We start from the raw sequence: 22291 nt of genomic DNA, 5'->3' as shown, positions 1-22291 counted from the left end.
ATATATACATATATATATATAAAGATAAAATAAAAAATTTAAATATAAGGATTAAATAATTGAAATAAATGTAGAATATTTCCTTTGTTAGAAATAAATCTTCATTAAATCAATAAAAGTATTTTTGAGTAAAATTTTGATTATATAATTTATAGCCAGCTGGTCTCGCTTAACTACTGTTGGATTTGTTTAAATCCAACGATAAAATCGTATAAAGGTTCTTGAGAATTCTAAGGAATCTGGAACGAAAGTGCGTTCAATCTTTGAAAATCGAACTTTCAAGCACGTCGGCAATACAAATTCGCTGCAGAGTTCATTGATCCGCGCGAAGGAATAGTCGGCTTTATTTTAGTGTATAAATCAAGATCCGACATCGTATTTCTTTCCCAGAAAATAGCCTACATTAGTAAAACAGCGTGGTCGTATCGTTGAAAAACACCTTTCTTCCAATTTTAATGTTAATGTAATCTTTATGCGTTAATTTTAATGTAATCTAAACACAGAGAAATTATATATATATAGATAATAAGACATACTAAGATATATTTTAAAACATAATAATATTTAGAAAAAGAAAGTTATCATTTCGAAATTTATTATTTAATTATAACTGAAGAAAGAAAGAAATATGCGTTGTTACGTAGAATTATCTATATCAGCAGACGCTATGATATATTCGGCAAAACGTAATTGACAGCTTTAAAATTATGCAAGCGAAAGCTAAAAGTAGATACGAAATACAGATCTGAAACCGTCGTAACTCCTTGCTTATCACATAAATGTCTTTTTTATTTATTTTTCAAGAGTTCTCTGGGATTTTCTCTGTAACGAACTGTTGAAATATCGCGAAAATTGTATAAATCAACAGGATTGCTCTGACATCTGAAAATGTCTTTCTTCATCTTTTCTTGAATAATTATTTGAAAAGCACGAAGCTTAGCTCTACAAGATTCATTGAAGAGAAGGAATGAAAGAATCGTAATCCAAAATAAATGTTTGATCTATTCATAATACAAAGTTCCGTTTGAGGAAGATTTGGAAAAATAGATTGAAGTACTCATCGTAAAATAATATATAGACAGTGTGCCAGAGGCGCGCGAATTATTGCAATAAAAGTCCGAACTTTGGTTTCTCAAGTCAGTACGATCGTGGCGTCTGGCAAGCTTGAGCTCGTTTCGAAATACCCTTCTGTACTTTGAAATTCAATAACTCATTGCCGGATCACGGATGTAGTGTGACAGGACATTTGTCGCGTTTAATCCGTCTCTCACTCATTTCGAAACGGCATGTTTCAGGTGACGAAATTTTGGCCCATCGTGGTAATCAATAATATAATCGGTGACGAAATTGAGTATATATGACGGTCCTTATAAAAATTTTGCAAAAGAGGTTTCGTAAATGGCAGTTTCAATTAAAAGTTTGATTCAATTAATCAATCGTAAATGTGTGATCAATTCGACTAACTCGTAGAGGTAGAGAAAAATCGCGGACGGCGCGAGGTTTTGGAAAAATGTTGAAATTTTGCGATTTTAACGACAACGGAGGAATGATTTGCGATATCGCGATTTCACATCCAGATGTCTCTCGTCGTTTAACGAAACGTTTTAACAGATTTTGCGAGATACCGACGAGAAAGAGAGAGAGATAGAGATAAAAAGAGAGAAAGAGAGAAGCGCGTCATCGCATTTATTACGGCGACATCGCGTATATCGCGGTACCAGGATGCATCGTGCATCGCTGCGAAGCGACGGAGGTGCCTTTATTCGTGGGAAGTCCGAAGTGTGAATATATTTTTGTTGGCCTGCCACGATGCCGGAAAGTCCGTCGCCACCAGTAAAGCCGGTTGCCATACGCTATAAATATCGCTTTTGCATCGAAACCACCTCTGCCTGTCCCGATCTGATACGTCCCGCAGATTCAGGACTTTCGCTTTCTACATTCCGTACAGTGGAATTTATTTTTCTTTTGCGATCCCAAATAATAGAGCGTATAAAGAAGCAAATCTTTCCCTGATATATTAAAAAATATTTAAATTGAAAATAATGTACTCGAAATTTTTTTTTAATTATACGCTAATGATATTAGACATTTTTGATTACGAAAAAAAATGGGATATTTAAAACATTTTGTATATGACATTGTTTAATAAATAGATAGAATAAATGAAAGATTTATCGAGATTTCTCTTTTAGCGATCGAAATTTACACACTCTCGAGTAACTCTCTCATTAATCTCAGGAATTTTGTTGCCAAAAAAAATCGCGGTTACCTTCTTCGATCATTCTGTAGTAATAATTATATAGCTTATAAGAAATTTTAGAAGCTAAGAACACAAATAAAAATATTGATTATAAATAATTTTATTTTTAAAAAAGTAAGGAATTTTGAAGGTCTTTTAAAAAATATATTTAAAAAGGTACATTCAAAAAGAAGGTACACTTATCAGTTAAAAGATTGCAACAATAGGTCTATTCTTTTTGATTGAACTTTTGCACCAGTTCATCTTTTTCTTCTTCTTTCCTTCTGGAGAGAAAAGAAAGAAAAATGAATTGGTGCAAAAGTTTAGTAAAAAAAAACAAGCCCATTTTTTCTTTCAGAACTCAGTCAGCTTTTTCGTAAAGCGGTTGAACGTAAAATAGTTAGATAGAGAAGTAAGAACCAGTTGCTTGATTGCATTTTGAAATCCACCGGAAAAAAAATAAAACCTTGCAGAAAGTTGTAACCTTTTAACTTGAAAATAATCTTTTAACTGATAAAATATTAAAAAAGAATCATCAAGAAGGGAATTAATGAAATTGTCTTAATCATTGGAATTATCAATTCCAGAAGCTAATTAAAGAATAATCAGCAAGAATGTACTTTGACCTAAAAACCGGACATATCTTTATTTATTTATAAACGTATCTACTCCTATTTCTTAAAATCAGATGATAATTCGATTACATTCGCTGCGTCTGAGATTACCGAAGAACATTCGACTTGTGATGTTTTTTTCGGTGTCAAGAGCTTTTACGAAAGCGAACGAGTTTCAAGAGAGGTCTCCGGAGAGAAAGAGAGAGAGAGAGAGGAGTACGTGGAAAAGGCCAGAGTTAGTGCCGCCCGCGCTCGCGTCGAGCCAGTAGTGCTTAAGCGCAAATAATCCCGCGATAGTCGCGAACGAGGGACGACGTGAGAACGAGGACGATTGCGAGATCCGCGAAAGGGTTGCTGCGCGCGAAAGAGGTGACATAAGGTCGGTGGTTGCGAGGGAAGCTCTCTCCGCGGGACGCCTCTCGGACGGAGACGAGAAGATGCCCGCTTACACGACCGTCTATCGTTACAACATCGAGCATCATCCAAAGGAGGAGGAAGCGGCTGTTTACTGGGTACGAAAGAGATGACAAGTTTCATTGGTTTTGCTTAGGCTCATTAAAAGAGGAAGAATCATATTGAGCCGGAGCAAAAATGCGAGATGATTCTCCTCTTTGCTCTTGAACATGCATCTTCTTCGTGTGCTTGCGGATCTCGCGCGCGAGTGACGAGCTACATTGTTGAAAAAGCATCACGGACGTCCGAAAAATACGTTAATGTAAAAGTTTTGTTCATATTTTTTCAAAATTCTTTTCCAGAAATTTTTCTGGTCCAAACGAATATTTTTAGATTAGAGATTTCTAGAGCGCAAGTCACGTGCATTTTAGAGTAAAATCTGTATTCTTGCGATGTCAGATTTGTTCTCTTTTTATAGAGATATCTCTTAGAATTTTTCTCATTTAACGTCCAATTAATTTAAGCCTTTTTTAATTGATTAAATAATTCACATTATAGGTGAAACTATATGGGAAAATTATTTAATTATTTAATATAACAATATAATTATACAAATAAGAAGAATAAATGTAAATTAAAAGTATATGTTCATATATAAATAAATTTATTTATTATTTAAAATACATTCTTTTAACATTCTTTTAACATTAAGCGAATTTTTCTCATGATTTTCTCTTCTCATTTGAACGCAGCATTATACTTGAACATTCTCACTTCGTTTTAAAATTTGTTGTTTTTTTTGTTCTGGATGACATTTATATATTCTTGTCCACGATAAGACGATATAACATAAAGCTCGAGCTTAAAAACGTTGCACTACCCTAAAAATATCAAAATTCAATACCAAGTTTTAACTCCACCCATCGACACGTCAATATCGAATAATGATAATAAATAATAAGATTGTCAGATGATCTAGATCTCGCGTTGTTCAACCTTGACACAGTACACAAACGTGTCCGCAGAACAATTCTGCCATTCGCAATGGAACTTGATTAATTTCGCCTATCCCGCCCCCGAGAAGGGTACGCCAATTTCGGAGTTAATCGGAGCAACCCAGATGAAAGGCAGACTTACGCGGGCGTTAATAACACGCTATGCAATAAAACGCACGTAAGCATCGCCATTACGGATGCCGTACATCGGTATCGCGTTCTATTTTCGTGAACGGGATCTGGGTTATTCACGAACACGCAGGAGAAGTCGTCATACAAAGACACACCCACAGTTCGCGTTTTTCAAATTTACCTCCCGTTCGAAAAATCGAGAGATGCTTTACAAAAAGCAATGCTTTTAATGCGATGATTAATTAGCTTGTCAACGAGTCCAGAATTATTGATTATTTTTTAAATTTTATTTCCTGAATAATATTTAAATAGAAATGTATGATTATTTTTGGATACATAAAGCAATAATTTATTCTGTACCACGATAGAAAAATTTATTTTTAATATTTATTATTTCTTTCTTGTTGCATATAGGATTATAACAAAACGGTTAAACTTGTTGAAAAAAACTGAGAAATATAAAAAATAAGAATTATTGTATCTTTATATATTAAATATGTTTAGTTATTTTAATTATTTTAATCAATTTATTTATTCTTAGTTTGGCAATACGGTTTTTAAAATCAGAAAGCGAATGTAATGAACTAATGGACGATTTTGAAATTAACTATTTTTATGTCAGAAATGGAACAAATCAGAATTTACTGGTTATAAAATTAATTCAAATATTATTTTAATTATAATTTTGTATCTTCCAGTATGTGTTAATGAAGTTGAAACATCTGTTCGTTAGTGTCTTGCCAACGTGCTCCAATCATTTTCCAAAGAGTTCAAGTTTCATCTCGACGCCAAGCAATAAACACTTCGTGAAACAGCTGTTTTGCTCCGTCTGAATTTAGTTTGAAAGATCATTTACAAAACGACGTATGAGCGTGCGCACGTTCACGTAAATCTTCTAAAAAAAGAAAAAGATCGTAGATTTGCAAAACAAAAGTCGTTTCGTTGATTAACTCAACAATCAACCGAACTTGATTTTTAAATAATCGTTATACACTTTATCACTTTTAAGAGAGATAATCAGTCCCTCTCCTTCAAATATTAAACTTCATACAAATAAAAACTTCAGCATTTCATTTTTCGGCATTTTCATTTTTTAAATTTGAAGTAATAAATTTAGTATTAAGTAATATAATTTCTCGCGTTTAATTGATTAATGATTTTAGATCTTTAAAGTTTAAAAAGCATAGAAAAATTTTATATAACAATATTGAATAGAATCGATTTCATCCAAATTTATCTAATATATTAATCTAAATATTTCTATTCATTTCAAATATTGTACATCGAGACATTTGTTATCAATGGCAAAATAGAAGTGAGACGCCCTTTGGGCTTTAGACAGCTTTGCATCTGACTTATTCCTCTTTTCTCAATCATCGTGCGACCTTGCCAACGTTCCCCGTCCAAGAATGAAACGGGCGGAACGCTTCCTGGTGAAAAAGTCACGGGCGGAAAGAAGCGGACAAGAGAGGTTCGAGGGGATAAACGGTTTTTGTGGCTCAGGGTGCGCGTTATTTTTGCCGACCGAAGGCCTTCATCTATTTCGAGAGAGTTACTCGTGGCTCACCCTCTAACATAATGGAATTTCTGACCCATTTATAATGGAATCATCGTTATCGTGCGATTTCATATCATGAAACTTGCGCGCGAACTTCCAATCGCGATCACGATTCTAAAATTGTGAAATGTTTCAACGTGCACATTGGCTGCGTTCAGCGGAAAAAGCACAGTTTTGTTTTCTCTAAAATTTTTTAATATCACTAGCCTTGCCATTATAATTCCTTACTGGATTTAAATGTGTAAATTAATCATATTATAAATCTTACAACAGTTGTGCAAAGCTGCTTTTTCTGCTAAACGCAGCCAATACCTTTGAATAATGGATGCATAATTCAATTCTACTGAAGAGATCGAACTTCGATAAATTATACAGGAAATTTTGTATTTTTATATATATTGGAATATATTTATTATTTAATCTATTAAACCGCAATATTTGTTAAACTTCTTTATTGTTATCTTCAATTGTTTAAATGATGACCAATTTTTAATTGGTTATTGTAAAGATAATAATATTTTTTATAATTATACTTCTTGTCTCTTATTATATTTTATATCTTTGATTAATCCAAGCAGAACGCAGTGTCATAATAAAATTATAATGATATTATAGGATGTCATAAAAAAAATAAATAATTTATAAGTAATAAATAAGATCATGATGATGACCTTTTTTCTATATATTCTATTTGAAAAGAGATTGATCTAAAAAAATTGCAAAGCAAAAAAGCAAGAAAAATTTTATTATCAGATAAAGATACGTGACACTGTGATATTAACCATCTGTGGTATTTTTCTATTGTATTCAAAATGTAATAATTTCAAAACTAACGAAAACGTTGCTGATGAATTGTTCGTAAATCTCAAGCCGCTCTTCAAAAACGATTAAACGTGATCTTTACTTGGAAAATAAAATGAGAAATTGTTTTCCAAGAAAATATTACGAAAAGTTTTATTTACGACTCTCTCCAAAGGTCGCGATAATAATGCCTGGCATTTCCAAATTTTCATTCTGGCTTGCGACTACTCGAGAATATCCGCGACAGAATATTACAGAGAATTCGTCTGAGATTTCACCTCGCGTTTGTTTTCACGGATGTTTCAGTAACTCGTACTGTAAACATAGAAAATCCGCGTGGCGAATCGACGATGTACGACGATGCATCTGCAAATTTGCGTAATTTCGTAATATCGCGCAAAAACGATGGCACGTGACGGAACGACTCGTAACTTGGCAAGTCGAATTCGTCCGTAATGCCACGAGAATGACCGTTTCATTTGATGTAATTTTCTCATTGTGAGCCAGCTGCGCGAAATTTTTGCTTCTTCAGAGACAATCATCGTTAAATGATATCACTTCCGGTTCGTAATGTCATTAGCCAGAAATATTCAACCTATTAGAACATTATTTATACTACGAAAATATAGAAAATATATAGAATACCTATAATGAAGTTATTTATTTGCTTTAAGAAGTCAAATATTCGTTGTTTCTCTTAAATGATTTAGAATAAAACAATTTGGAAATAAAAGAAGTAGGTATTCACGAAAGGAAAATTTTATCCGTCACAATGTGATGTTATCTAATCGTTAATTATTTTAAGATATCTTTTAAAGAGATATAAAATTGCGACTAGTAATGGATATATTGTTTTTTGACTCGATATTTTGTTTAACTTGCATTTCATCTCATTAATATTATGAAATGGATCATTATCAAATTAAGCTGTGATATCATCATCATTTATTTTTGTCGTTGCTCGGAATTATGCGAGAAGCGTCAGGAATTAATGAACCACTTTTCGATCAACTATGGCCTCTATTGCGGTTTATTTTAGATCTCGTTAGTTAATTAATTGGCACCGCTTCGACAGGATATTATTTCATCTGCCCTATTAACTATTACTTGCATAGTTACCATTATTATCGTTAATGTCAGTTTATACGACAGTCAGATATTAATTCTATAATTTATTATACAATAAGATGTTGCATATTAATAAACAGTACATGAATAATATTATATTCATGGACATAGAGAAGATCTAGAGAAATTTGGGATCCAAAGTTTCCTAAAAATTTTTATTTATTTTTTTATTTTTAATTATAAAAAAATACAACTTTTTTACTTACAACTTTTTTATTTTTGACTCTGAATGACCAAGTAATTTCTAAAACTTCTGTTAGAAGTTTGACAAAGCTTTGAGAAAGTTTGACACATAAGAAAATTTTTGCAAGATTTTGAAAAACAGAATATATTCAGATATATACATATATATGAGATAAATGAATACTTCATTTAAAATTATGCATTTCGTTTTAATAACTGTATTTTGTCTATATTTTCTTCAGGAAAAAAAATAAAAATTATATAGTTTACAAAATATAATATTTATTATTATTCAAAAAAATAGGTATAAGAAGGAGACATTTGAAAAATATAAAATATCTAAAAAAGCAATTTATTAATGCAAATAATGTTCATGTGACAATAGAATTAATAACCCTTTTCCCCAAAAAAATCTTGATACACTTATGAATTATATATATAAAATAATATAATATAATATATGCCGATAGAGTTACAATTGTGAAATTTTTCAGCCCTACCGTACGACTCCTCTAGTCTTGCCAGGTGCCAAGGTCAAAAAGGATGCCCCTATCGGTGAATGTTACCTGCGACATCATCCGAATCCGATGATCAGAGCAGCACCCCATCATTACGAACCAGCTCATCCTGAAGTTGCTATGAAACAAAAGGTAAATTATAAAATCACATTATAAAATCATCCAAATACATTCAATCTCTCCGACGTACTTGCAAATAATTCTTTTATTTTTTTGGAGATGCATTTGTCAAGTTAGGAAATTTAAATTGTATTTTATTTGCACGTCGTCTGAGCAGGTGGCAGAAACAGTACTTCAGCGTGTCGTGGGACCGAATGAAGTTCCAAAGGTTTGGATCACTTCCGTTGTTTACTTTCGTAAGCCGCTTCTGCTTCGAGAAACGCTTACGCTTTCTGGACGACCGATATATCTGCAAGAAACTTGAGTTTCGTTTGACGAGATATCCCCGCTATTATGATATTTTCTGCTATTAACTAATAATAATTATAATCGCGATGTTTAACGCGATTATTACAAGATCCTCTGGATTCATTTGTAACTTGATAATCCGAAAAATAATACCAACGTATCGATTATACTGTGAATCGATATAGCTTGCATCAACTCCTATTTATGATTAAAGTTAATTGAATTGAATTATTTTAATAATTAAATCCAATTTAATTTGTGATATAAATTAATTCGATTACCAAAAATTCTTATTTTGAATAATATTATTTTATTGGTAAAAGTATTATTTTAATTGCCACTAATGTGTTTCGAAATATGAAAATTCTGGAGGTATAAGATGTAACAAAACCGTGAATAGTGATGATTATAGTTACATTATGACATTATTTTGTAATGGAGGTGCTTTGAGAATAATAAACATCGCGTGAGTCAAGCCCATTTGTTAATACTGCGAAATTCTGATATAATGGAAACTTGGCATTAGTCAAATATTCATTCTGTCCGCAGTGCCAGCAGACTAGAGTTATGTATATATTTTTTACAGCTACATTATCATAACGTAATACTGTAGTCGCAAGCGACACGACTCGAGAACATATCGCAACAACACAATACGCAACATCTTTAGTGAACATTCTCTAGTAAACATTCACATTAATAATGCGTTAATATATAAATTCCGCTTATACTATACAAAAGTTTCAAAACATCATATACTGTGATAACATTATTTTTCAAATGTTTTGTGTCTTTAAATAAAAGTTAAAATAAAAAAAGAAAAAGAAAAATAATCTTTTGCGCTTCTACTTACAAAATTGTCATTTTTTGGTCGTGTTGTTTCAAACCACGAGAGCTGTTTCAAGCGATATTCTATGCAATATATATCGTAAATTCTGTGTTACATCAATCGTAAACGTTAAATTGTGTCTTTCTAGATTGTCCACAAGCAATTCAACTCGCCGATCGGACTTTATTCGGACCAAAACATCGCAGACACTATCAAGTGTCAAGCGTCCGCTGTACCGTAAGTAGTCAATTTACTTATGCGAGTGTTCACTAAATTCTCTCTTAACTATTCTTTAACCACTGAACATATTTAAGCATATACATATATATAACGAATCGCTAATGCCGTAATGCTTGCAGCAGTCACAGGTTAATACAATTAATATAAAATTGGCTTCACCGCCGAATGCCGCTCATACTCACGTAAATCGCCATCATATAATAAAAATCGTGTGCGAGAAAATCTAATTGTCACGTGAATTGAAATTAACAGGTTAATTCGCACGGTTAATAATCGCAGTGGAAGACAATAATGTGAAAGATAATTGGAGCGAATTCAAAGAAATCGAATTGATGAATTTATTCTGAGAAAAAAATGAATTTTTATTAAGCTGTATTAATCCACTTATTTTGTATAGGCGTGTCTTTTAATCAAACGTCCATGATTTACGCCAAAATAATTTTCTGAGACTTGTTTTTAGAAAATAACGGAACGCGAATGAAAAAAATTATCCTTTTGGAAGACGACGTTTCCATGAAGGCTGTAATTCGGGAAAAGAAATTACCAATTGGAGAAATATAAATCGAATTTACTCGGAGAACGCACGATCGTCGATCGTTAAACGAGAAGGGATATCGGTTTCTTTTCTCTGTTTTCCTGTACGGCTCTCTCGGATTCTTCTGATGATTGATTACTTACGTAGCGGTTTGTTTGTTTTCCAGCATTTTCATAGACTTTTCCTTCCTGAAACAGAAACAGGAAATACAGGAGCAAGCGAGAATCTTGAAAGAGCAGGCGAAGGCCGCCGCTTCGAAGAATGTGTGGCCGCAATTCAATAAACCAAATTAAAAATTGTCGAGAGACGTTCGAGACGTTTTCCGATGCTTCTCGTACGTCGGATCTACGACGGCAGAGTTTCCCGTTTTTCATATGAATCATTGGGCACGTTCTCTTATTAGAACATGGAAAATTATGCATATTGTTTGTCGAAATTGCTAAATTTAATATAAAATTTTGTAACACAGTTTAATGAGAAAAATTTTTAAATAACGAATACGAAAAATTGAGATTACTGAAAATATTGAGAAATAATTATCACAAGTCAACAGAAATATTTTGGGTATTCAATTAACAATTCGATTATTCGCGATGATGTCATTAAAATCTTACAATTGAATTATTTATCTCAAATACAGAAAATCTTTCCGATTGCTATCAATATTTGTTGAATTAAATCTGAGTAATTAATTTAAACGATTAGTTTAATTGTCGGTAGTATTTAACACAGCGAACGTGGCCATTGAATATGCAAGTCCTTCGAATGTGCAATTATTATTTCGGGTTAGTTTGCCGTTCATTACACATATAGTAGAAATCATAGACATGAATTATTTGACAAAATTATAAATTTCGTAAGGTCTCCGCGAGTCCGTGCAGAAAAAGCTTTTCCTTTAGCAGTAAATTCTTGCATGTAACAGAGTAGTGAGTAATCAATAATGTGAATATAGTAGCTGAAAATATGTGAGAATATCTACTAACTTCATCGTTTCCTTAACGAGTGTTCGTATGCTTGTATCGTAGATATCGTGCACGAATAATTCGAGACGACTTTTGAAAATTGCGCCATTGCGGAAATCTATTTTTGCTGCTTCTATTTTTTTGAGATGACAAGCACCACAGAAAATTTAATGGGAATAAAAATAATCTGAAAATTATATTTGCAAGAATATTAATTAATAATAAGAGTATAAGTAAAAATATATTAAGTGCATCTTTTATATATAAGACATTTTCCTTTCATTTTTTTTTCATTAATATATGATTTAATTTATTTATTTTCTTTTTTTTTATCGACAAGAAATTATCATCGCAGAATTAAAACAGAATTTTGATGGTAAGAAATAAAATTACGAACATATTTTGTTTTAAATTAAAGATATTGGAAAGTGTTTTGAAAGGCTGCTAGTGTTTTCTCAGATCTTATTTTCTTATAACAAGAGATTATTTTTGCATCTACTATTTTTCGAATATTTTTTTTTCCAAAGATGAAAGGCGCAATTTTTTAAGTGTCTGACGAACGCGTTCTTCTTGATCGAGCATGCACGCAGAGTTTGCACGATGAGGAATGACTGCTCTTTTTCGATTGAACTCGGCTGAAGGACGCGTCTGAAAGTCGTTCTCGAACAGACTAAAGCAAACATAAGTAAATGTGCAAGCGCAAATTGGCAAATTGTAACCCCGGCCGCTGCTAACCGATCTGGATAGAAAACACAAAACAAAAAGAAAAGAGAAAGATAAAAGTCACACGTGAGAGAGAACAAAAGAGAAATTAAAAGTCGTCCCCTGTGTACACATGCGGTACGTGCAGTCTGAAGAAACCGGTCAAGTACGATCCCAGCAAGAGCGAGGCGTACAAGGCCCTACAAGAGGAGGAATATGGGGATCAGGTACAGGAAGTCAGACAGCCGGCTCGCACCGGTGTCTTCACGCCACAGAAATCGAGCAAGGTACGTAAATTTTTTCTTTTCGGCAATTCCACGCTCAATTTTTTCGTCTTGAATCAATAAATTCTTTTCTTTTCATTGGTAAAAAAATTTTTCATATCCGATAATATTTTTAAGAATTTTTTATATTTTAAGTTTGTGAAGATTTCTGAAAACTACTTTTAGATTTTGTCTTCTTTGGAAATTATGCAATTTCAGAATTCACATACATATATAAAGAATTCTAGGAAAATGTAAACTTCCTCATTCTGAAAAATGTTCCAATTTATATAATATAAAAACTCAGAAATTTTATAAAAAGTTATAAAATTATACACAGAAATTCTGAAAAAAATCTAAAATTTATATAGAAGTTAAAAAGAAAAATTATATGAATTTGAGGAAAAATTTAAGGGACTGATTCAATGATACTATTTGTTGTACAGGTGTACCAGGCTCCGAAGAGTCCCGCATATGTAAGTATCCGCATTATTCTCGATCAGATTCACGATCGATTTTGCGGGATGCATAGTAGAAAATATTTTGCCGGGCTGAGGTCACGCGGAAATGCATTTCTCACTCGCATGTCGCCGCATGGGTTCTGTGCAAGAATTTCAGAGCTGTCGCCGAAGCTGCGTAGACTATATTCTCGATGCGAATTTGAGAATCTTCACATCTCGCGCGAAATCAGTCGGCCGCATTGCTCACCTTGATCTGTAGAGAAGCGTCGAATTGTTGAAAAAAATTTTCAACGATTTTGACAAGGAAAATATTTTGAGAATATTTCTTTCATCGTTAAAATAGCAAGATAATCATTTTTCACGTTACTCAATTACCGGGTCACTTTTTACTTCGCTATTTATTTATCGAAAAGATTTATCGATCACTGGCTCGGCACCATATACTCTTGTTACCCAACGTAGCCGGACGGTAAAACGGCATCGAATTATATAAGCGACTTGGCACGAGACGCTATTTCTCCTGTTCTTCTTTCTTTTTCGTCTACTGAAATACCATGCCAAGTCATCTCTCGGTAATAATCGCCGGCCGCGTCTTACCGATGGAATATTGTTCGGAGGATTTGACTTTCTCCTTTAAGGATGGATTATACGCATTTTTTAACAGAACAAAAAAATTACATTTTTCTATATCGTGTTTGAGAGCAATATTAAACATTTAGACACGATTTAAATATTGGATCAAAAATTATTTCAATAAGTAGACATGTCTTTAAAAATAATTAAGATAAAATGAGAAAATTTTCATTTAAATTAAAAAATTGCTAAATATTGCTCTTATTCAACTGTATGTATATAATATTCATTTTTAAGTTTTTATACAGAAAGTATAAATACTACAAAGTTTCGATTTGTCATTTTTTGCAGAAATTATACATTTAATACATCCTTAAATTTTCAAAGACATTTCTCGTCAAATCGTTCCGATTGTTTAACGATAATTACCTCGTGTTAATACATCTAACATACATTATCATCACTAACGTTAACCATCATAGTCAAAGATGTCACCGATCTAATCTTCGACATCTGTTTCGTTAAGGGTGGATCATATAGACGTCCTTTTCCCCTCCCTTTCGTTAAGGATCTTATCAACGACTATTAAAATTTTCGCAGAAACTTGTACGTGCATTTTCTGATACTTTTACATTAAATGTTCGCCTGCTTCTGCGTAGAGAAATTAATTCATAGGATAAATGCACTCTCACTGCAATACTATATTTGTTTTCTACATACTACGCATTAATTCACTACAAATATATGCATGTCGCTTTGCGAGATAGAAAATATGCCTTAATACAAAACGTAGCTCATTTGTGGAGCACCTTATAATTTGGAGACGTGGAGAGCGGTTGCGAATAACTCAATTTTCAGATAAACGTGCTCGATGATGATGGCGAGAAGATCCATCAGAGCAACAGCTTCAAGAGGATTATGTACAGTGTGCTGGGGCAGACCGAATTTTAAGCCGAACTGACGCTATAAATATATTACATCATTTATTTATATTATAAATAAATCTATATATTTTATTTATTGTACTACGCAAAAAAATAAAATGAGTGTCGAGCGTGTCCAATTTAGGCAATTAAATTACATTATTGTACCAGCGAAGATCTAAAAGCGCGAATTTGAGGTCGGAATTCTAGGTCTGTTCTTTTTCCATCCCAAGTTCTGAACTGCTGTATATTAATGCAATAAATTAGAGTGAGACAAGTATAGTTTGTTTCACTCTAACTTATTTACTAGTACTAGTTCAGAATTCTTCGAAAAAGAACAAACTTTCTACTTGATATTCATTGCTTACCCGATGAAAGGGCGTGTATCTCCTAAGCATAACAATAGTTACTTTAATACGCGTCGTTAATAGTACGTGGCTTGCAACATTGCATTCTATTCGAGATTAATACTTTTCGCTGGCCTGCACCAAAATAGCTTACTCCTTTCTTTCCACACATTTCGATGTATCTATTTTTTGACATTCTATTTACACACTATATTATACTTTTAACATTACGCACAATGAAAAATTAATTTTCACAAAATATATCGAGTTTTTTTAATCCTCCTTTCCTTTCTAATATTTCAATTTATGGAATCAATTTTTCCGATTTGAATAACTTGTTATTAGATAGGTATCAACATATCGCATTTCTTAACGTTCTGAAAAAAATCTATACAAACGAAGCTATGTCTTTTCTTTCTATTATTTTTCAAGGAACTATTTCGAAGAGGGCAAGATTGATTACGACATGTGGAGACGATGAGACAATTTAATTCAATCAGCAATAATACGCTACAATATCGGGTGTAATATCAGTGATGTTTGCTAAATAAAATTTTTAAATGTCAGACATTATTTGTTTGACAGAAAATTTCTTTTAAGCATATACATGTTCCGTGTATTGTTACAATTACGCATATATGATGGATGCAACAGATAGGAACAAGTAGAACGATAAGTATTGTGTCTTTTGTTGAACTAACAATATCGTGCTAGATCAATAGAGATATCACATAACTATTATTTTGTAAGGTATCAAGTAAAATAACAAGACCGCTTTCTTATCACCGTCTGCTTTCCGACAATACAAAACGAATATTACAAGGCTCTCTTTTGATCAGCGTAAAGATCGTGCAGCCATAGCATCTCAAAATTCTTCGTGCGTCTCATTTTTCAAATGATCCAGATAGAAGAATATTAAATACTACACTTTCGCTATACACGTGGCCACGCGAACCACGGTTTTTTTTCGGCTAAATTATTATTAAAATTAATTCCTAAACGCTATTAGATATTACTAATTTGTCTTCCACTCTCAACATTTTTTACTGAGAGATGCATCCGTCGATACTGTCCATGGGGTAGCACTAGGACCTCGGTTGCGACACGCATTCATTTAAATCAAAATCAAAGAATTCGATGTGCTTCTATTACTAGCACCTAATGTCGTGTCAATACAACCGAAGTCAAGCAGAGATATATATATCCCGAAAGATTAGTGCTACGTCACACTTCTTTTGCGTCGAGAACGCGTTGCATAATCCGCCAATCATTTAATTTTTTATAAAAATACAGCGACGATAAAAAGTTAAAGTGATTGGCAACAGTCTCATGGCGCATAAATAAATTACTAGAGAAAAAAAATTGGCCATTATGTACCACGTAGTCTCTTGCCATAGACAGTCTCTTCGGTCCGAAGTGTACTACAGGACTATACGCTACTACACGTTAAAATGTACGCGCTGCGTAACATTGCATAAATTAATAATACTTTCCCTTTCTGTAAAATCTTATCGATTTCACAAAATTAATTTAGAATTAAAGTATAAACAGGTTGAAGTACAGAGAACAATGAACGCACAAATGTTTCACGTTTACGTAGAGCAATGGACTAGCAAGTTTCTCTTTTGTTTATTAAAAAATATATATATATATCAAAATGATATATATATCTAAATTTCCAACAAACCCAATCACACGCATTAAGCATATCATTCAGACCTATATGTGAAAACGCGCAGATTCCAGAAAAAAATGCATAAAAATCACATTCAAACATAGATAAAAAGAATCAAATACACATGTAAATGAGTAATTGAAAGACAGCATGAGCTAAAAGCTAATATAAATTAATATTCAAGTATATTAATTAAAAGCTGTCACAGTTTAGCCTGTGAAACTGTGATAGCTGTGTATATATACATGAGTCAATAGGAAAAAAAAGGAAAAATTAAGAAACAAGAGAAAAAAAATATATTTCAAATAAACGAGCGTGAAACATTTGTGCGCGCTACGAACTTAAATAGGACTTCGCCATTGTGTTCGAAGAAATCATTTAAACGGCTACGGTAATATAATCTCTGTTCTGTGGTGTATGTCGAGCAAAACACAAAATTGTCATAATGTGTACATTAAGATAAGAGAAAAATAAATAAACTTTCAGTTCTATACGTAATGCCACAAAGAATTATTAAAAGTTGAGGGAGTCATCGAGCAATTGTTTGAGTTCTTTGAGATGTTGCATTTTGCTTCCAGTGGCAGGTGACGACGCAGTAGGACGTCCAGCGTATCTAAAACAATACACATTTTGCTCAAAATATGAATATTACTTTTAAAATATGATACAATAACAATATATACCGATAATATCACTCAATCCCAACAAATAAATAAAATATTATAGTTCAAAGCAAACATTACTATAATGGCAGCAAATTTATATAATTTACCACAACTTCATATATAATTATTTCAAATAAAATATATTTTCATGTTTTTAATATAATTGCAATATTATAAATTTTGTAACATATAATCATAAATAAAAATAATATTTTAATGATTCGTTCATGATACTTTTAAAATAAATGGCTTATATCTAAATGGAAATTAATTCACAATAATTTTATATTAATCCAATCTTCCATTGATTCTCTTGCCGATATTACCTCACTGTTCTTTGCTTTGGTTCCATTAGCTCCGTTGATTCTGTTGCCTGCGGCTTTGACACAGTTTCAATCGGTTTAGTCGACGAGAACAAACCGGCAAACCACCCTTGACCATTTGAGTTTGACGCGCTACTGCAACACGGCCCAAATTTTCATTTTATTTTGATAAAACATATAAAACGAGGAAAGCAACGGATTATCTTTATAACTCATAAAGAGATAACTTATAAAAAGATAACGAAAGTGTATTACTCTCCAAACAAGATTGCGAAATTTTGTGTCGCGCTCATTGTCGCAACAAAATAAAAAAGTGGGCCGTGTAAACAGTTAAAGGTAATATAAAAAACTAAAACGCAATATAGTGTAACATGGGTGTATTCATACATACACACACACAAACATATATTTCAGTGTACATATTTTCGACTGCAGTGAATTTGAATCGATCCAAGATTGATTGAGTAAAGTTGATTGATTAAAGACCGCAAGTGATCTCGTTCAATCAAAAACCAAAATAAATCATGACTTTTTTTTTTAATCAACTATGAATTCAAAATCTGCAGTTGAAAACGCAGTTTATTTTGATACTTACACTACGTTTCGGATGCCATTGAGCGCCGTATGGAACCTAGGTTGCACATAAGTCCATGCGCCTTGGTTCTTATGCTCTTCCTGAGCCCAGATCAACTCCGCATTCGGATACTTAGCAGCCTCTATCTTGACGAGGTCATACGGGAAAGGCGAGATCTATAGCAGAATCGATTAAAATGTTGACGTACATTGAATATTTTAAATTTATAATTAATTATGTAATTAAATGAAATTTAATTAAACATGATTGACAAGTGACATTCTAAAAATAACAACTGACCTGTTCCACTCTCGCAATCGCGACTTTGTCTTCTAAGTTCCGTTCTGTGCGCGCTTTCTTCAGATCGTAATAGACTTTTCCGGAGCAGAACAGCAACCTCTTGACGCCGTTGGGATTCTGAACCGCCGCACCTTCTTCAGGTATCACTCTGAGAAATTGTGTATCCTCTAGCATCAAGTCGAAGTTAGACTTAGCCTCTGGATGACGGAGCAGCGACTTTGGTGTCATCAGAATCAATGGTTTCCTGAATGGTAATGCAATTTGACGTCGGAGAATGTGAAAGTAATTCGCTGGTGTGCTGCAGTTGGCGACGATCCAGTTACTATCGTGCAACTGACGAACAGCAAACTCCTCACTTTCCGGTGGGAAATAATCCGGATCATCAGCAGACATTTGAAGAAATCGTTCCAAACGAGCACTAGAATGCTCGGGACCCTACAAAAAAAAAAAGAGAATGCGAATTTGAAGCCAATAAATATATTATTGCAAACGATTGACTTGTCAGATTGAATCATATGTATGCCTTGGTTATATAAGATTAGAAAATTGAAAGTTGTATAAGTGAATATGAGGTGAATGGTAACCGGTTTCCATGTCATATTTCAAAAAGTAAATTATATACGTAATTATTATATACGTAATTATATATCGTAAAATAATTTATGATTTTGTGGATTTACCATTCCTTCGAGACCGTGTGGTTGCAACATGACAAGACCGGATTGTCTAACCCACTTGGCTTGACCGCTGCTGATGAACTGATCAATTATACATTGCGCCGTATTGTTAAAGTCCCCGAATTGAGCTTCCCAACATACTAATGCATTAGGATTCGTCATAGAATAACCCAGCTCAAATCCTATAATTACAATAAAATTATTTTAATATAAAAAAATTATAAAGTACTTAATATACATAGTACATTTCGAAATAACTAACTAACAGTATTAAAAATTTATAATTTACATTATAAATGCTGTAAATTTTCAGTACAGTTACTACATTAAGAAGATAATACATTATATCAGGATTGTAAAAACTATAATCTTACCGAGAACGCCAAATTCGGATAAAGAACTGTTGCACACTGTGTAAGGTGCCTGATCAGGATATAAATAGCAGAGTGGTCTATAAGTTGCCTTATCTACAGTCTGATGATGCAATACGTGGTGCCTGTGAGAGAACGTGCCTCTTTCCACGTCCTGGCCTGACAATCGAACGTGAATACCTTCCTTAAGAAGAGATCCGAAAGCCATAGCTTCACCAAGAGCCCAGTCGACAGTTCTAGCCTCAATCATTTCCATACGAGATTTCAAAATACGCTCGATACCTGTAATAAAATAATTGCCGTGTTTTTCCTAACTCTATTGTATAAATTATATATTGCTACATGAATTACTATATAAATTTTTTGTAAGTTATATTATTATATATATTTTTATAAGTTTGTAATTTTAATTTTTTATTATATTTTATTTCGGGCTTTTTAAAATTTAATATATCTTTTTATTAGAAAAAAATATTATCACATTCATCTTTTAACGCTGTTCTACTCACCTTTGTGGATGACAAATTCAGCAGCATTCGGTGGCGGCGATGAGAATTTCTTTCCAATATGTATAAGTGTGTCTTCCTTGATACCAGTAGGCGAAACCTTCAATGGGTCTTTTCCTTCAAAGAAACCTGACCATGGCGAATCCAACCAATCTTTGTACTTAATGTGTGTTTCCTGCCTAGCATTATTATATGCTTCTTCGCAGATCTTTTCGTACTTGGCTTTGACATCCTATAAAGGATCGCTTTTATATTGCAAAAGTAATTATATAAAATACTTGCTATAAAATGAAAGCTTTATACGGTTTGAGCTTTTATACTTTATTTTTTAGTTGTATATTCACGTAACAATCTTAAAGACACTGTTTAATATAAAATATATTACGTGAGAGAGAGAGAGAGAGAGAGAGAGAGAGAGAGAGAGAGACTGATTGGCTGACTTCGTACCTCAACTTCCGCAGGAGTGACGACAGTACTTTCGATGAGCGAGTTGGCATATTTGTCAAGGGCTGACAAAGTGTTCTTGATCTTACGATACATCAGAGGCTGAGTGAACATCGGTTCGTCAATCTCGTTGTGGCCATTGCGCCTGTAGGAAACCAAATCGATCACAACGTCCTTATGGAAGGTAGCTCTCCATTCTGCCGCAACTTTACACACATGCATTACGGCTTCGGGATCGTCGGAATTCACATGGAAGATGGGTGCGTTTACTACTCGGGCCACATCTGATAAATAAATTCGTAAGAATTATTGCTATTACTGCTATTGCAGAAAAAACATAAATCAGTTTTGACCAATAAAAACCAACCAGTGCAATACGGCGACGATCGTGAATGTCTCGGATCGGTAGTAAAACCGATCTGATTATTCACAACAATATGAATAGTGCCGTGAGTTGTGTAATCAGGCAGATCAGATAGATGCATTGTTTCGAAGACAATACCTTGACCACAGAACGCAGCATCTCCGTGAAGAAGAATGGACATGACCTAGAGACAGATAAAATTATATTCACCAAAATTAATTAATATTTATAAACACAATCAAGATTGTATAGTTGCACCGTATTATTGGATATCCAATAATCAATAATATTTAATCATTTTAATAATTATTTAATCTCATAATTTAAATTTTTAAAGTCGTTTTTCTTTATTTAGTATCACCTAATTACCTCATTGCCACCTAATTACAAAAAGTATTCAAGGTACAATTTTATTTATACGTATTGCTTACTTTTTTGCCTTCACCATCGCCACGGTAGAATTGTTCGGCGCGTGTTTTGCCTTGAACCACCGGATCTACGGCCTCCAAGTGCGATGGATTTGCAACCACAGCCAGACGAATGTTCTTGTTCGTCACTCGATTAAGACGTTCTATGTAAGTGCCTAAATGGTATTTCACATCGCCAGAACCCTGGAATCACTTTACCGTTACCAAGAAATCGGATCGACAAACTAGCCGCGACTAGCAAAATACACTTTCTATAATTAAAAACACAATTCGTTTTATGCTTACATCATCAGCAGCTTCAAGAGCAGCAAATTGTGTAAAAATTTGACTCAATGGCTTACGACAGACATTAGCGAGAACATTGAGACGACCACGGTGAGGCATACCCATGACAATCGACTCGACTCCCAATTCCGTGGATTTATCAATCACTTGCTTCATAGCTGGAATTAAAATTTCGCAACCCTCCAAACCGAATCTCTTCTCTGAGGACCATTTGCGTGCCAAGAATGCCTCGAATCTGTGATTTAGATGTTAATTATATCTCTTGTTAATTATATCTCTTAGACACTAAGCAAATATGTGAGAAACTAAATTCCATTTTTACATATCGATTTAGCATAATTTTTCTTTAAAAAGATATTTAAAAAAAATTTAAATATAAATTATGACACAAAAGATTATAAAATATAAAAAATACAAATAAGGATTAAATACTTTGGTTTTGCTAAAATTTGTCAACTTCAAAGCTAGCACTTATGGAATTCATTTAATTAGCGCCGATGTTGTTACCCGGTTGCACGTGTCAATCTGGCTAAAATAAGTCTCTTCTCGTCATTTGTCATTTCCATAATTCCGGGTGTTTCCATCTTTTGTCTGATCCAATTGCATTGTTCCAAGGAGTTAATGAACATGAACTCTACACCAATGTGACCACAGTAAGCTGCTTCGAGCCGTTTCAAGATTTCACGCAACGACAACGATTTCTCCTTGCCGCCAATAAATGTGGTGGATGGCAATTTGAAAACACGATCCATATCCGACTCCTCTGTATTAAACAATTGAAATAAAAAATACATGCGTTTTACAAATCAGCACTCATAATAAACAATTCTTATATATTAGGTATAGTAAAAAGAAATCCATTATTTTTCCATTCA

At 33.2% G+C, this 22291-nt stretch overlaps 2 protein-coding genes across 13 annotated transcripts in view; one reads left to right on the top strand and one right to left on the bottom strand.

Moving 5' to 3' along the window:
* The window catches only part of LOC108689737 (PDZ and LIM domain protein 3), a 21220-nt gene extending 6157 nt beyond the window's left edge, over positions 1-15063 (top strand). For 3 of the 8 annotated variants that reach the window (XM_018196652.1, XM_018196653.1, XM_018196655.1), the window contains exons 4-9: positions 8534-8693; positions 8839-8889; positions 9947-10035; positions 12386-12524; positions 12947-12976; positions 14393-15063. In XM_018196652.1, the coding sequence (XP_018052141.1) occupies positions 8534-8693; positions 8839-8889; positions 9947-10035; positions 12386-12524; positions 12947-12976; positions 14393-14485 (562 nt within the window). In that variant the 3' untranslated portion in view covers positions 14486-15063. Of the gene's footprint in view, positions 1-8533; positions 8694-8838; positions 8890-9946; positions 10036-10739; positions 10983-12385; positions 12525-12946; positions 12977-14060; positions 14141-14392 lie in introns of those variants that run through there. The other 5 variants (XM_018196650.1, XM_018196649.1, XM_018196651.1 and 2 more) reach the window with 5 other exon arrangements.
* A 210-nt stretch (positions 15064-15273) lies between these two features.
* LOC108689736 (2-oxoglutarate dehydrogenase, mitochondrial) overlaps positions 15274-22291 on the bottom strand; it is an 18026-nt gene continuing 11008 nt past the window's right edge. For 3 of the 5 annotated variants that reach the window (XM_018196643.1, XM_018196645.1, XM_018196644.1), the window contains exons 5-16: positions 21924-22179; positions 21417-21651; positions 21135-21314; positions 20707-20887; positions 20343-20623; positions 19899-20127; positions 19393-19671; positions 19022-19200; positions 18342-18776; positions 18063-18217; positions 17471-17602; positions 15274-17092 (exon numbers count right to left, since the gene is read on the bottom strand). In XM_018196643.1, the coding sequence (XP_018052132.1) occupies positions 16993-17092; positions 17471-17602; positions 18063-18217; positions 18342-18776; positions 19022-19200; positions 19393-19671; positions 19899-20127; positions 20343-20623; positions 20707-20887; positions 21135-21314; positions 21417-21651; positions 21924-22179 (2642 nt within the window). In that variant the 3' untranslated portion in view covers positions 15274-16992. The remainder of the gene's footprint in view (positions 17093-17470; positions 17603-18062; positions 18218-18341; positions 18777-19021; positions 19201-19392; positions 19672-19898; positions 20128-20342; positions 20624-20706; positions 20888-21134; positions 21315-21416; positions 21652-21923; positions 22180-22291) is intronic. The other 2 variants (XM_018196647.1, XM_018196648.1) reach the window with 1 other exon arrangement.

Source organism: Atta colombica, unplaced genomic scaffold (assembly GCF_001594045.1).
Source record: "Atta colombica isolate Treedump-2 unplaced genomic scaffold, Acol1.0 scaffold275, whole genome shotgun sequence".
Taxonomy (NCBI): domain Eukaryota; kingdom Metazoa; phylum Arthropoda; class Insecta; order Hymenoptera; family Formicidae; genus Atta; species Atta colombica.
Note: the sequence above shows the minus strand (reverse complement) of the source record. Positions and strands in the feature narration are given on the sequence as shown.